At 55.4% G+C, this 15,444-nt stretch overlaps 1 protein-coding gene across 1 annotated transcript; it reads left to right on the top strand.

Annotated features, from left to right (window-relative positions):
- Window positions 1–331: 331 nt before the first annotated feature.
- On the top strand, window positions 332–7,032 carry SYT2 (synaptotagmin 2). The gene is made up of 8 exons (XM_074163304.1): window positions 332–497; window positions 645–814; window positions 4,152–4,268; window positions 4,552–4,719; window positions 4,879–5,046; window positions 5,475–5,592; window positions 5,974–6,107; window positions 6,826–7,032. Exons 1-8 carry the CDS (start codon window positions 332–334, stop codon window positions 7,030–7,032), a joined length of 1,248 nt encoding a protein of 415 aa, XP_074019405.1.
- The last annotated feature ends 8,412 nt before the right edge of the window (window positions 7,033–15,444 follow it).

Raw genomic sequence — 15,444 nt, 5'->3', positions numbered from 1 at the left:
TGTCCCCAGGAGGCTCTGAGCTGGCAGCGGCATTGAAATGGTGCTGGGTGATGTTCCTGGTGGCTTTGGAGATGGCAACATGGGGGTCGACTGCACTTCCCATCACTTGTGAGAGAATCCAGGTGTCTGGTCCCTCATGTTCTCCATGACCATTGGGCTCTACGCCCCTCCAGCAGAAGATCAAGTGCTCTGCTCTAGCCCTGCTCTCAATGCAGATGTGGTCCTCAGTGCAGATGGCTGCTCAGAGATGCAGCTTGGGCATGGGTGGGGACAGCAGGAACCTGGGTGACCACCGAGGTGTCATTGTGTTTCAGGGAGCCCTTGACCCACCATGACGTTCAAGCAAGCATCCATGATGGCCCCAGAGGCAACGGCCACCACAATACCCGTGGCCACGATGGAGAACTCCACTGAGGCTGCTGGGCCAGGCGAGAGCAAGGAGGACATGTTCACCAAGCTGAGGGACAAGTTCATGAATGAGCTCAACAAGATCCCCTGTGAGTAGCTGCCCCCTATTCCAGGTATTACTCTCCTCATGACCCCAACACTGCTCCAGTCCATTGCAGTATATGGGGCAAGACGGTGGGGTGGCTGGGGCTGGGAGGGAGCAGGGGGCTGATGATGATACCAACTTTGGCCCGCAGTGCCGCCCTGGGCCCTCATCGCCATCGCGGTGGTAGCTGGACTCCTCATCCTCACCTGCTGCTTCTGCATCTGCAAGAAGTGCTGCTGCAAGAAGAAGAAGAACAAGAAGGAGAAAGGCAAAGGCATGAAGAACGCCATGAACATGAAAGACATGAAGTCAGGCAACCAGGTGACTTCCTTCTGGACTGCTTGGCCTTGACCTGCACTTGATGTTGTAGGACAATCCCTCTGGTTGAGTTACAGACTGTTGGGGAACTTGTAGCTCAGGCAGCAAAGGGGGATGGAGCCACCAGGATCCTGAGGTGGGGCAGTGCAGACATGAGCCTGGAGCTGAAACAGCAGCACTGTCCTCTTCCAGTGCCTGGTGGTCTGGGTGGGACCAGGCTCAGGCTGCCCTGGACCGACTGATGCTTCACCTGAATGTTAATTTAATCCCTTGTGTCTCCTTGCCTTCCTTGGAGTTACCTTCTCATTTCTCTGTGCCTTCAGCAAAGGGGGGAAGGCCACCAGGCTAAAAGCCCCACCAGCTTGGGGGGTTGTCCTCAAAAAGCCATTGCTCAAGAGGCATGCTCTGGTGTGTGGAGTAGATCTGGGGCCATCTCCCTGTCCTGGGGGCCAGGAGGGGAGAGCAGGAAGGAGGCTTTGGTACCAGCGAATTTGGGAGTGATCCCAGTCATTTCAATTCATCAGCTCAACCCAGGGCCATTTGGAGGGGGTGGGAGCTTTTGGGTGTCCATTCCTTCAGAGTGAGGTGGGCACCACGGGCTGGCAGGCAGGGCTGAAGCGCTGAGTGAAGATGCTCCATCAGACCTGCCCATCCACATGCCCCTGTGGTGGTGGGAGATGTGGGGTGGGATTCCCCAATGGAGGACAAGGGCTTCTGTCCCTTGGGGCTCCACGGGGCCATACAAACCCCGATTCCCCACTGCACCATGGGTCCCTTGTCAGTGCTCTCTGTAACATGGCTCTCTTCCCTCCTGCTGTTCTCACCGCCTTCCCTTCCTGCTGCCCTGTCTGCGTGTTCCCTCTCCGTCCTGGGACACCCTTCACGGTAGGTGCCACCACGAGCCTCCTTCTCCATTGTCTGCTTCCAGGGTGGGACAGGGGACCTGGGGTCATGTCAGAGAGGTGATAAGGATCTGGGGCTCCCATCCCATGGACCGTGGCTTGGAGAAGCATGGAGAGGGGTGGCTTTGCCTTAGACATAGGAGAATTAGGTTGGGTCTCTATTACAAAGTTAATAAAATGGCTCTGCTAAGGCCTTAGCGCTGGCTGCAGCGCTCCCCCAAGCACAGGTTGCGGGGGGTGGAGTTTCCCTGCACCCTTTGCAGTAGGTTGCTTGCATGCAGCCCCCTAATACAAGCACCAAACCTTGCCCCCCTGGAGCTGACCCCACGTCCAAGTGCCCTGAGACAGCTCCCACACCATCTCAGCTGGACCAGCACCACGCATGGGGGGCTCCCCAGCAGCTGTGTGGTTGTGGGCAGAGCCAGGGCCACCCCAGGGCTGCTCTCCTGGTGCTTTATGTCCCCAGTGTGGCGTATCTGACGGAATCACGGAATTGTCAGAGTTGGAAGGGACCTCCAGAGATCATTTAGTCCAACTCCCCTGCTAAAGCAGGGTTGCCCAGAGCACATCACTCAGGACTGCGTCCAGGCGGGTCTTGAAGATCTCCAGAGAAGGGGACTCCACACCCTCCCTGGGCAGCCTGTTCCAGGGCTCTGGCACCCTCACCAGAAAGAAGTTTTTCCTCATATTTGAATGGAACTTCCCATGTTCCAGCTTGTGCCCGTTGCCCCTTGTCCTATCGCTGGAAACCACTGAGAAGAGTCCGGCTCCCTCCTCCTTCAACCCACCCTTTAGGTACTTGTAAACATAGATAAGGTCTCCCCTCAGCCTTCTCTTCTCCAGGCTAAAGAGTCCCAGCTCTCTCAGCTTTTCCTCATCAGGGAGATGCTCCAATCCCTCAATCATCTTTGTTGCCCTTCGCTGGACTCTCTCCAGTAGTTCCCTGTCTCTCTTGAACTGGGGAGCCCAGAACTGGATGCAGTATTCCAGTTGTGGCCTCACCAGTGCAGAGTAGAGGGGGAGAATGACCTCCCTCCGCCTTCTGGCCACACTCTTCCCTACGCAGTCCAGGATCCCATTGGCCCTCTTGGCCACAAGGGCACGTTGCTAGATCATGGAAAGTTTGCTATCCACCAGGACTCCCAGATCCTTCTCCTCAGCAGTGCTTTCCAGAAGATCCATCCCTAACCTATATTGGTGCCTGGGGTTCTTCCTCCCCAGGTGCAGGACCCTACACTTGCCCTTGTTGAACCTCATTAGGTTCTTCTCTGCCCAGCTCTCCAGCCTGTCCAGGTCACGCTGGATGGTGCCACAGCCCTCTGGAGTGTCAGCCACCCCTCCCAGTTTGGCATCATCAGCCAACTTGCTGAGGACACACTCTGTCCCCTCGTCCAGGTCATTGATGAATATGTTGAACAAGACTGGACCATGTATTGACCCCTGGGGGACACCACTGGTTAACAGGCCTCCAACTTGACCCTGCTCTATTAATCATAATCCTCTGAGTTCTGTCACACAGCCAGCTCTCAACCCACCTCACTGCCCCCTCACCTAGCCCACACTTCCTTAATTTTCTAATGAGGATGTTATGGGAGACAGTGTCAAAAGCCTTGCTGAAGTCAAGGTAGATGACATCTGCTGTTCTCCCCTCATCCAGCCAACCAGTTATAATGTCATAGGAGGCTATCAGATTGGTCAAGCATGATTTACCCTTGGTAAATCCATGTTGACCACTTCCAATAACTTCTTGATCTTGAATGTGTTTGAAGATGACATCCAGAACGAGTCGCTCCATTATTTTCCCAGGGACAGAGGTGAGACTAATTGGCCTGTAGTTCCCTGGGTCCTCCTTCTTGTCCTTTTCATAGACTGGTGTGATATTGGCCTTCCTCCAGTCCTCAGGCACTTCTCCTGTTCTCCAAGACCTCTCAAAAATGATGGAGAGTGGCCCAGCAATAACATCTGCCAGTTCTCTCAGCACTCATGGGTGCATCCTATCAGGGCCCGTGGACTTATGGATGTCTAGTTTGGCCAAGTGGTCTCTAACCCGGTCCTCCCCAACAGAGGGAAAATCTTCCTCTCTCCAGACCTTCCCCCTTGTCTCCAGGGTCTGGGATTCATGAGGGACAGATTTAGCAGAAGAAGAAGAAAAGAAGGCATTCAGTAACTCCGCCTTCTCTGTGTCTTCCACCACCAAGGCACCTACCTCATTCATCAATGGGCCTACAGTTTCCCTAGTCTTCCTTTTTTTATTGATATGCTGAAAAAACCTCTTCTTGTTAACTTGTTATCTCCTTGCCCCTCACAGGGAGAACCCAGGGCTAGAGATGCCGGTGGGTTTGGGGTCCTGGAGGTCCCCAGCAGTGTAGGGATGGGGACACTGGGGTGTGACCCTGCTGCTGAGTCAGGCACCTTGGCTGCCATTGCAGGATCACCAGGATGATGATGACGCGGAGATGGGTCTGACAGAGGGGGAAGGTGAGGAGGAGGAGAAGGAGCCGGAGAACCTGGGCAAGCTGCAGTTCTCACTGGACTACGATTTCCAGGCAAACCAGGTGATGGAGGGGCTGGGGCTTGGCTGAGGAGATGGGGGAGTAGGCATTTATATATGTGTATTATTTATATATATTTATATATATAGTGGGTATATATATATGCCCAGGGAGGGTATTTGAGAGGAGGAGTCTCCCTGTTGGACCTGGGTGGCATGGAAAAGAGGGGACAGCTGGGTGCTGTGTCATGGGGAGTCCTGCCCCATGTTGGTCTGGAGACATGCCCTTGGCATCTGCAGCACATAGCTGGGCTGTCTTGCTGAAGACACTCCTCTCCCCCCTCCAGCTGACAGTGGGGATCCTCCAAGCTGCCGAACTGCCAGCTTTGGACATGGGTGGCACCTCAGATCCATATGTCAAGGTGTTCCTGCTCCCTGACAAGAAGAAAAAGTATGAGACCAAAGTGCAGAAGAAGACACTCAACCCTGCCTTCAACGAGACCTTCACCTTCAAGGTGAGTTCCCTACCAACAATAGGGGACCTTGTCTCTCACTCCCATCTTTGTCCCTGACCATGTCCTGGTCCCATACTTGGACCCTCGCTGCTGGAAGTGGGTGGTCATGGCTTGGGCTCCTCTGAGCCCGTTGCCAGCTCGGTGGCCCTCTTTGTGCAGGTCCCCTACCAGGAACTGGGTGGGAAGACACTGGTGATGGCCATCTATGACTTTGATCGCTTCTCCAAACATGACATCATCGGTGAGGTGAAGGTGCCCATGAACACGGTGGACCTGGGCCAGCCCATTGAGGAGTGGCGGGACCTGCAGAGTGGTGAGAAGGAGGAGGTGAGAGCTGGGCTGGTGTGAGGCCCTTGGCCAGCTGAAGCTCTTGGCCAGAAGGGTTGAGATGTGGGGTGGCCATGGAGTGAGCTCTGCTTTCTGGGCCATCCCACAGTGCTCAGGATGGCTGTTGCTGTGGGGTCCCACCTGAATGCTGTGCATGTCCTAGCCATGATCTGCCCCTGTTGTTCCCATGTGCAAAAAGCCTTTCTGTAACAAAAATGAAGAGTATAAATGTCTGGGTGCTGTGCTGGGACTGGTCTGTCCCAGCCCCAAGTGATCAAACCCTCGTGTCTGTGCATGGGCCACCAGCTTGTGCCTGCACTGAAGGTTGAACAGGGTCTGGAGTGACCTGCCTATGGGACCATGTACCGACACTGTGGTATGACGCACTGGCAAGACTTTGATAATCTGCTCCCTGCTCTGCTTGGCAGCCAGAGAAGCTAGGAGATATCTGCATCTCCCTCCGATACGTGCCCACGGCTGGGAAACTCACTGTCTGCATCCTGGAGGCCAAGAACCTGAAGAAGATGGATGTTGGGGGTCTCTCAGGTGGGTGTCAGCTCGTGGCCATCCTCCTCCTGCCCCACTATGGGTCTCTCAACATCCTTTGTTGGGGAAGGACACTGGGGCCATCAGTCTGTCAGGGGGAGACAGGCGAGCACCCACCAGTGTCACACCACTGTCCCCAGCTGTCCTACAAGGGGATCCACAGGATGCAGAAGAGCTCCGTCCCTTGGCCAGTTGCTCCCTCAAATCCTTTCTGCCCCAAATATTTTGGCTTTGGCCTCCACAAACCTCTGAACACTTTTACTTGGGGAGGTCTCTTTACCCCATGGTGCACCATCCTAGGCTGAGACTTCTCCTGGACCTGGCTGATGGTGTCCCCTGGGAATCTCAGCCATGGCTGATGCACCCTCCTGTCCCCTCCAGATCCCTATGTGAAGATCCACCTGCTGCAGAATGGCAAGAGGTTGAAGAAGAAGAAGACCACGGTCAAGAAGAAGACTCTGAACCCCTATTTCAATGAGTCCTTCAGCTTTGAGATCCCCTTTGAGCAAATACAGGTTTGTCCGATGACTTCCCTGAGAGGCAGGCAGGGGTGATGGGAGAAGTCTGCAGCTGCCCAAGCCCATGTCCCAGGCTTCCCAGCAGCCTGAGTGGCTCCTGACAAGCTCCTGGTCCAGTCACCCATGAAATATGTCCAGTCCTAACCTGGGCCTGTGCTGATGCTGAGGGCAGCTGGTGCAGGGGCAGAGGTGAGGGACTGGGCAGCGCCCATGGGACATCTAACCCCAACCGAGATCCCAAGTGGAATGGGGCTTTCTTCTGCTCCTGGTCCTATGGTGCTCACCTCAAGCATAGCAGGGAAAGCCCCAGTGGTCCTAGGGGCATTTTGGACCATTGGTATGTGCCTTGTGCACCTCCATATCCTCTCCAAGCCATAGCACATGCCCCTTGCCCCAGCCCCGTCAAGCCCTGCGGGCCACAGCTGTTGCCCAGCCCCACACCACCTCTTGGTGACCTTTCCCAGATGGCCATGTCAGGATGAGCTGGGCCCCCACCGTGGCTCTGAGGGCCTGGGCTCCTCGGGGAAGGAAGTGGAGGAAACTATGGGCATGGAGGGGACCCTGGGGTCCCAGGGCAGGCCATGGCAGGGCTCAGCCTTGGAGGGTCCCTGGGGCGCCCTGCTGATCCACCCCGGGGCTGGGGACAGCATGGAGGCCGTGGAGCAGTCCTGGCCTCTGCGCTTTCCACCCCTCTAAAGAAGGTTTCCTCCTTTAGAAAGTGCAAGTGGTCATCACGGTGCTGGACTATGACAAGCTGGGGAAGAACGAAGCCATCGGCAAGATCTTCACGGGCTGCAACTCCACTGGCACAGAGCTGCGGCACTGGTCCGACATGCTGGCCAACCCCCGACGGCCCATTGCCCAGTGGCACTCGCTGAAGCCAGAGGAAGAAGTAGATGCAGCTCTTGGGAAAAACAAATAGGAAGATCTGCCTGCCAGCACGGCTCGGCACTGTGGACAGTGGGGGCGACCCAGAGCTACTGATACCTCAGTTATGCAACCTTTGGTTTTGGTTTTTATGTTCTCTTTTAAGCTGAAATACCCTTTGGTGGCTGTGGAAGGGTTTCCAGACAGTCCCAATAGCTTCCAGGGGAAGAGGTTAAAGACACAGATGGTTCTTTTCGTTCTTCAGCGTTGCTCCATTCTGCTGCATGTCCCATCGCCTCTGCTCACCATCCCTTCCAGGTGGACCCTTCCAGGTCCCACCTGGGACCTTCCCCAGCGGCTGTGACACCAGCCCGCAGCATTGCTGCCACTGTCCTTCCCTTGGGTTCACGTGGGGAACTATCGAATGTTGCATGGAGGTGATACTGGAGCCTGATAGTGCGAGTTGACCAGACCCACTGTGCTTGCTTGGGGCATGAACAGCTGCGTGGACATCAAAATGGTGGAGAAGACACTCTGTGGGAGACCCAGGTGCCTCCTGCTGCTGTTCTGCCTCCCTCTGTCTGGGAAAGGTGAGAGCCGTGGTTTCAGACCAAGGATAGCTGAGTGCCCCCAGCCAGCTCCGGGTTTGGCTTCTTCTGGGGAGAGGTTTGCAGGGACCAGGGGTGTTGGGCTGCCAAGCCCTCGGTGTTGCAGCTGGAGCCATGGGCCCTGGTCTGATTGTGGGGAGCCCTGGGGGTTCTGCTCTGAGGAGACACATGATGGAATGTGCATGCAACGGCAGCGCAGTGTGGGCCACCACCTCCTCTGCCAAATGGCCATCACGTCCCCAAAGGCTGGGCGAGGACAGCTCTGGGTGATTTGCCTGTGGGTCCCACCATTTTGATTGAAACTTGTAGGTCCAGATGATTCCACAACGCAGGTTTCTGCTGAGAGGGCTCCAAATGGGAGGGGGGCAGCCCCCCAGAGCGGTTCCAGGTGCTTCCCTGAAGGCCATTGTGTGACCCCAGGACTCAGCCCCATCATGGATACCCCAGTGCAGGCCCGGGGCCAGCCAGGGGGCTATGGGGAGCTCCAGCCCCATCCCTGCATCCCACTGCCATGATGCATATGGGGAGGGTGAGAGTGAGCCCATGGCCAACAAGGGACCAAAGCCCCCAGCCCCCGTGAGTTGCTGCTTCCCACCGGGCTGTTGGCACCTGGATCCCCCTTGTCCCGCTCCCCTCAGGGGTATAAGCCATATCTGTGTCCCTGACAGTGGGCAAGAGCTTCTTGGTGCCACCTCTCTCACTGTGGGACCAAGCACCTGAGCTGGAAAGCGAGCATTGGGAGAGAGTCCAGCAGCCCCACCCGGTTCATTCCAGTCTGTACTGGAGCACTGACGTGAGCTGGTGTCCCCGTCCCAGCTCTGGCCCCCCCAGCAGCCTTGTGCTCCCTGCTCCACTTTGCTTTCCTGGGCTTGGTTTAACGAGGTTTTAGCAGAAGTTAAGCAGTGAAGGGTCGTGCATCTTCAGGGAGGGTAGCTTGCAGTGGAGAAGCGGAGCTCTGGGGTGCAGCGGGGGATGCCCTGGGGACCCAACACCCAGACTGGGACCTCGGTGCAGGGTGTCCTGAGCCCGGGGACAAAGTGCTAAAACTGAGCTCACCCCTAGAAGCCCCCTGTGGCCCCCAAAGAGCATCTCAGCCCTGGCTGGAGGTGGGGAGATGATGGGAAACAGCTCAGGGGGTTAAGGTTGGACACGGAGATGAGCCCCTTCCCCTGGAGGGATGTGCAGCTCTGGGACAGGTCCCCAGGGAGGGATGTCCATCCTTGGGGGAAGTTTGGGGCTTGGTTTGCCAAGCCGTGATCTGGTGGGGGGGGTGGTTGAACCAGAGACCTCCAAAGACCATTTCCACCACCACGTCGGCTGCATTTGGCCCATGTGTTAGGGTCCTCACACCCATGTCCTGGGGCCTGGCTGCTGGAGCTGCAGGGTGAAGGTGGCACTGGGGCCATGCCGGGCTACAGGGGCTTTGTGGGTCATCAAGTGAGTGCCCCTGCAGGGGAGGGTGTCCTGGAGGATTAGTCCCTTTTCCTACTGGATGTGTCAGTGTCAGCAAGCGAGGCCCCGTCCTGATCGTTTAGCCGAAGGGAGAGAAATCTTGGGGTGCTTTCAATTAACAGGGAAGTGGGGGTGGCTGATGCCCCTTGGCCGGGGGCACTGGCAGGATTTGGGCTCTTGAATGAGTCTCATTTCAGAGTCCATTTCTCTCGAATTCATTTCAGAGTCCATCCGGGCACTGGGGGGGGGCCGTTTGCCTTATGTGGGAATGGGTTAAAAACAAAGGAATTGGAAACAGCCCTAAAAACCTGTTGGCGCCCTGCGAGCGAGTGTGTGCGACCCCACAGCACTCCCTGGGCAGCAGGCGGAGGTGTGCACGATGCCTGCACACGTAGACCCCCCCCCCCATGCACCCACCTCATGCATTCCACACACACCCCCCCTGCACCCCCAGACCCACCGCATCGCCCGGGGCCTCACCAGGAGCAGGGGTCCCACCCAGCTGGTTCTATTCGGACTCTTTAAGCCTTGCAAGGGAGAGGGAAACTGTGACTTTAATACATAATGACTTTTTTTTTTTTAATGAAAAAGGGAAAAATAACCAACATATTAAAGCCATCTGCGCTGCCTCTGACCCCCCCCCCCTTAGCCGTGTGTAGTTAACACTGTATGGAGACGTAGCTGTATATACCATGAGCAGTGCATGAGCCGCAGCCTGTAGCCGTAGCAGCATGGTTAAAGCCACGCTCTGCCCCTCCGCTCGCCGCCGCCGTCCCCACCACGTTTCTCCAGCGAGGCAGAGACGTCGACAAATGAAACTCATCGCCCCAGTGCTCTCCACCACCCTATTTTCCCACAGATAAATAAATTAAAAAATTAAAATCATGTAAAAGAAGAAAATAATGCCAAGAAGCAAAGCATGCCAAGCCAGTCCCACCAGTGGAGGGTGAGCCGTCACCGACGCAGCCGTGACTTCCATGTGTGTCTTGTTCCTGTGTCTTGTCGCATTTATACCATGGCCCGGTAGCGGCAACATCGTGGCTTTGGCGTCCTGTGTCGTGTTGGTGCATTTCACCGTCAGAGCAACTTTAGAAGCCATATTAGACCATGGTGTGCCGGGACCCCATGGGGACAGGCCCACAGGTGAGCCGTGATCCCTTTCCCCCGTGTGTCCACTGTCCCCTGGTTTCGTGGGGCTCAGTGGCGGAGCCCGGCTGCCAGGATGAGCCGCAGCGGCCACTGCCTCAGTGGCCACGGAAGCCACCATCCTGTCGGGTGAGGGGACAGGGCAGAGCTGGGCACAGACGCTGGGGCCGACCTGCTGGTGGCATTTCTGCAACGGAAAGGCTGGGATGTGGTGAAGATCTGATGGTGAAAAGGCTTTTGAGGGCGGTTTGGGCTGTTTCTGCCGTGTCCAGCTGGGTGGTTTCCGTTTTGGGGAAGAGAAAATTCCACTTTTGGGCATTTCCCGCTCCCAGCAAACCCAGCCGTGCCATGGGGACGCTCGGCTTCAGTCCCCCGGGGTTAAAAGGAAGTGAATCCACCAGGCTTGGCAACAAGCTCGGCTTTCTTTTCCTTTTTCCCCCCAAAACCTGGGAGGGAGGAGCAGCTCCCTGGGGAGTCCCAGGCTCGGGGGGGGGTGGCTCGGAGCCCAGGACCCCCCACCCCGGCCCCGGTCTGCCCGTCCTGGCCCTGCAGCGCTCGGCTCCGGCAGAAGCTGCTTTTAAAGCCCCTTCCTCTCGTGTGGACTGTTGTTTCCGTCTCTTATCGTTAAATGGTTATTTTGTAACGATATCTGTCTCCTTATTAAAGAAACGAGCTGAAAGGAGCCCCGGTTCCTTCTGGTCTTGCTGCAGGGGCTCGGGGGGTGTGTGTCTGTGGTGGGGGGGCAAGTCCCAGGGATGATGGAGGGATGGGGGCGCAGGGGGAACCCCTTGAGGGCCTGGGTCCCCCCAAGACACAAGTGTGCTCACACACGGCGGGGACATGATTAGGGGCACAGAATCTAGTTGGAGGTCCGTAACAAGTGGTGTTCCCCAGGGGTCAGTACTGGGTCCAGTCCTCATCAATATATTCATCAATGACCTGGATGAAGGGATGGAACGTACCCTCAGCAAGTTTGCTGATGATACAGAACTGGGAGGGGTGGCTGACACACCAGAAGGCCGTGCCACCATCCAGCGAGACCTGGACAGGCTGGAGAGTTGGGCAGAGAGGAACCTGATGAACTTCAACAAGGGCAACTGTAGGGTGCTGCACCTGGGGAGGAATAACCCCCCGCACCAGGACAGGTTGGGGGTGACCTGCTGGAGAGCAGCTCTGAGGAGAAAGACCTAGGAGTCCTGGTGGACAATAGGATGACCATGAGCCAGCAATGTGCCCTGATGGCCAAGAAGGCCAATGGCATCCTGGGGGGCATCAGGAAGAGTGTGACCAGCAGGTCGAGAGAGGTCATCCTGCCCCTCTGCTCTGCCCTGGGGAGGCCCCATCTGGAGCACTGGGTCCAGTTCTGGGCTCCCCAGTTCAAGAAGGACAGGGAACTGCTGGAGAGGGGACAGCAGAGGGCTACAAAGATGATCAGGGGCCTGGAGCATCTCTCTTAAGAGGAAAGGCTGAGGGACTTGGGTCTTTTTAGTCTGGAGAAGACTGAGGGGGGATCTGATCAACACCTATAAATACTTAAAGGGTGGGTGTCAGGAGGATGGGGCTGGTCTTTTTTCAGTGGTGCCCAGGGACAGGACAAGAGGGAATGGGCAAAAACTTGAATATAAGAAGTTCCACCTAAACATGAGGAGGAACTTCCTTCCTGTGAGGGTGGCAGAGCCCTGGAAGAGGCTGCCCAGAGAGGTGGTGGAGTCTCCTTCTCTGGAGACATTCAAACCCTGCCTGGACACGCTCCTGTGCAACTTGCTCTAGGTGGACCTGCTTTGGCAGGGGGTTGGACTAGATGATCTCCAGAGGTCCCTTCCAACCCCATATCATTCTATGATTCTGTGACATCTCCAGGCCCTGGTTCCCTGTGAGCAGGGCTGCCCCAGACGAGGGGCGCAGGTGGGAACACATCAATGGTCTCCACAAATTCTTCACCTCCAACACATACAGCTGGGTCCACCTGTTAACGTTTAGGTCCTGCCCTGCTCTGCAGAGGTGTTGACGCCCCTGAGCCCGAGGGGAAGAGCTCAAGCTGCAGTAACCACCCCCCGAAGACCGAAATACCCGGAGGGTTCTAGAAACCTCACCTGGGCCGAAGGCTCTGAGAGGTGGCCCCGATGCCCGTGTCTCTGCTACGGGTTTGTGCTGCCTGAACTCCTGAGCAGAGCAAACATGGGGCTCAACCTCACGGCAGGAGACGGGGCTGAGCCCCCCTGTAGGTCAGAGGCATCAGATGGGACCTCCTGCCCATCGCCCCCCGGCTGGTGGGCAGCTTTCGGGGAGCTGCACCCACAGCTCCTTCATTTCAGCTTTCCCTGCACAGGACGCAGGGGAGCGTTGCCCTCCCCATGTCGTAACTGCAGAGCATTTCTGACTTCAGAGACACGATACTGTTGTGCTACGGAAGTTTTGGGAGAAACAGGGCATTTTAAGCTAAAGAACTGGCAGCAGCTTCCCAAGCTCCAGAAAGATGGAAACAAAGTCAAAGCTTCTATTTTATCAACTCTTATTTTATTCATTTATAAATACTGTTGTGTTTACAAGCATCATAGATGTGAATATTATTCCCAAACTTTCAAACACATAATACTTATAATACTATATAACAACAACCAGTAAAACAAATCATTCATCTCAGGGTTTGAAAGGCCACTCAAAAGTTGCATAAAAATACATTCTCTCCCCATCTCATAAGCGAGTCCTGCTTCTCCAAGGAGTTTATTTACAAAGAGCCATCATCAAACTCGCAGCCACGATCGGCGGGTTCACCCCAAGCAATAAAAATGAATTCACCCCAAGCAATTGCTTAGAAAAAAAAAAGCTCGTGCTCTCCAATGGAGACCACGTCTGGCAAATGCTCTGGTTCAAACAGGGATCAGTTTTAAAAACTGCTCGTTCGCTCTCTGTCCCAGGCGCAGAGTGCAAGGTGTCCTGCTGTCACCTCCTCAGTGCACTGGTTACGTCAGGCATCAAGTGACACCCAAAAAAAAAAAATTCATTCCCAAGAATTTGGTTTGCAATTGCATCGTCACCATGAAACACTCACAGCTTTGGCCAGTTGGCGAGACTGAACCGTTGGTGGGTTCTCTGCCCCGGTCAGAGTTGGGGACAATCCAGTGCTAAGCAGACACTTCATCTAAAGTGGTTTGGCTTTGCAAGGTGCCGCGCAGAGGAGTTAAACCTTCCGCACCCTTTGCAAACTGTTCCTTAGGGTAAAACGCAATGAGTGTCCTGGTAGGAAGGGGCAAAATGTCAGCGCAGGATGGATTTGTCAGGTTGGGTTGAACCCTCTGCCTAAAACAGACACCCAGCGTCTTCCCGCTGCCAGGAACCTGCCCCGAGAGAAGAACAGGATCTTTCCTCTGAAATCTCCTCCCTCGTCCTGCCGGGACGCAGTCCCCGGGACGCAGGCGTTGGCCCGGCAGCGCTGCGCAGCCACCAGCAGCCCCAGCAGGAGAAGGTCTTCTCCTCCGCACGGCACAGGGGGGGACCCGACTCCTGTTTGGAGCCGAGAGAGCCCAAGTCTGAAGCAAGGAGTGGGTCACCAAGAGAAAAAACATCAAGAACCGCAGAAGTACTCACATAAAGAGTGCACCAGGTGGGAACGGCGTGCAGAAAAAGCATTGACTGGATCTCAAGACTTAAAGCTGTTAAATATAACAGGGTTAAAATAAAGAAATATAAAAAGGATGCCTGGGTTAGGCAGTGCTCTGCAGAAACCCTGATGCCGTTACCAGCTTTGGTCTCTTCCTCCCCAAAGCACAGCAGCAGAGGAAGGGCCTCAGTGTACCAGGAGAAACAGCATCTTGTGCCGGGCATGAGCAACTCCGCTGGCCGAGGAGTGGTGGAAGAGGAACCTCTGTCTAGAGCCACCTGGGGACAAACCGGCAGCTCTAAGAAGAGCTAGAGAGGTGGGAACAGGCAGGACGGGAAAGGGAAGGGGAAAAAAATGGAGAATTAGGAAAAAACAAACAAACCCCAAACTAAAAAAACCCAAGGGAGAGGAAAAGAAACATGTTTTCTGAAGCACTGACCAGCAAAAGGTTCCAAAAAGCCCAAGTCTGACTGATAAGAGATAAATTTTACCCTGTTGAGCAAGCTCAAGAATGATGCTCGCGTTCAAGTATCTCATCTCTCTCTCTCTCATAGCGGGAAGAGTCTGACCGGCCCGGCAGCAGCCACAAGCCCACGGGCAGCAGAGGCGCCCGGGAACACAGGTAGAACTTCATGGCAACCTCCAAGTCCAGTGACTGAGACTGTAACTGCCGGCCAGAAGGAGCAGGGAAGTCAAAGGACAAAGGAAATGAAAGGAAAATTGTGGAAGGACGTAGATGGGAAAGTGGTTTGGATGCAGCGAGAAGTCTCTGAGAGGGAAGGTATCATTTGAGAGGAGTCTGTTAAGGGGAAGCTCAACAGATCTGATGGCAGGTCACTGCTCCCATCAAACCCACACAGCACGAAGAGGAGCCCCTGAATAAATGCCCATAGAGAGAACAATTTCAAACTGTTCCAAGTACGTATAACATTAAAGAGGGTGGGTTTTTTTGAGGTTTCCTTCAAGGTCAAGGCTTATTGCAAGCTTTTGACAGATTAAGAGACTTTCATCCTAGCGATGCAGTTACCAGCACGCCCAAGGGTAGCCCCTTTTCTCCCCTGATGCCCCCACAGCTTCCCAAGGTGATCACGGCTTCACGCTCCGCTGCCTTGAACCCCAGCGGTGTCAAGCGTCTTCACCAACAACCAGGTGGGATTGGGCTCCGGCATCCCCTCTCTCTACAAACCAACCCCTGCTGCCTTGCACTTGGGCACCCTCCTGCTGCAAATCAAAGCAAGGTACCTGAGATACCTGACCAGACTCTGCTACGAGGCTCTGCCCTCATGAAGGCAGCAGGAAAATCTCCCCGATGGCTGTCAGGACGGGAGGCTGGTTTCTGGTGTGGGCACAGCTCCCTGCAAGGTGAGTCACGCTCATCCGCGTGCGAAAGCAGCAGGGGATCTCGAGGGGCTCGAGCTTGTCCTTCAGAAAGCTTGGCAAGTACCTGTGATACAGCCAGTCCCGAGGAGCAAGGGTCCAGATGCAATTAGCAGATGCTACTAACGGAGACGGGAGCCTTGGAAGGACACAAGGTGATACCAAATCCCCCCGGCTGCGGGGGAAAGGCAGGGTAAGGGATAAGGGGTCTGATGCTAAGAGTCAGTGCTGATGTTACTGAACAGGTTTGAAATCTTGTATTAAATAAAAGACTCGGTCTACT

The sequence above is a fragment of the Numenius arquata genome, chromosome 24, assembly GCF_964106895.1.
Source record: "Numenius arquata chromosome 24, bNumArq3.hap1.1, whole genome shotgun sequence".
Lineage (NCBI taxonomy): Eukaryota > Metazoa > Chordata > Aves > Charadriiformes > Scolopacidae > Numenius > Numenius arquata.
This window is presented reverse-complemented; position numbering and strand designations above follow the sequence as displayed.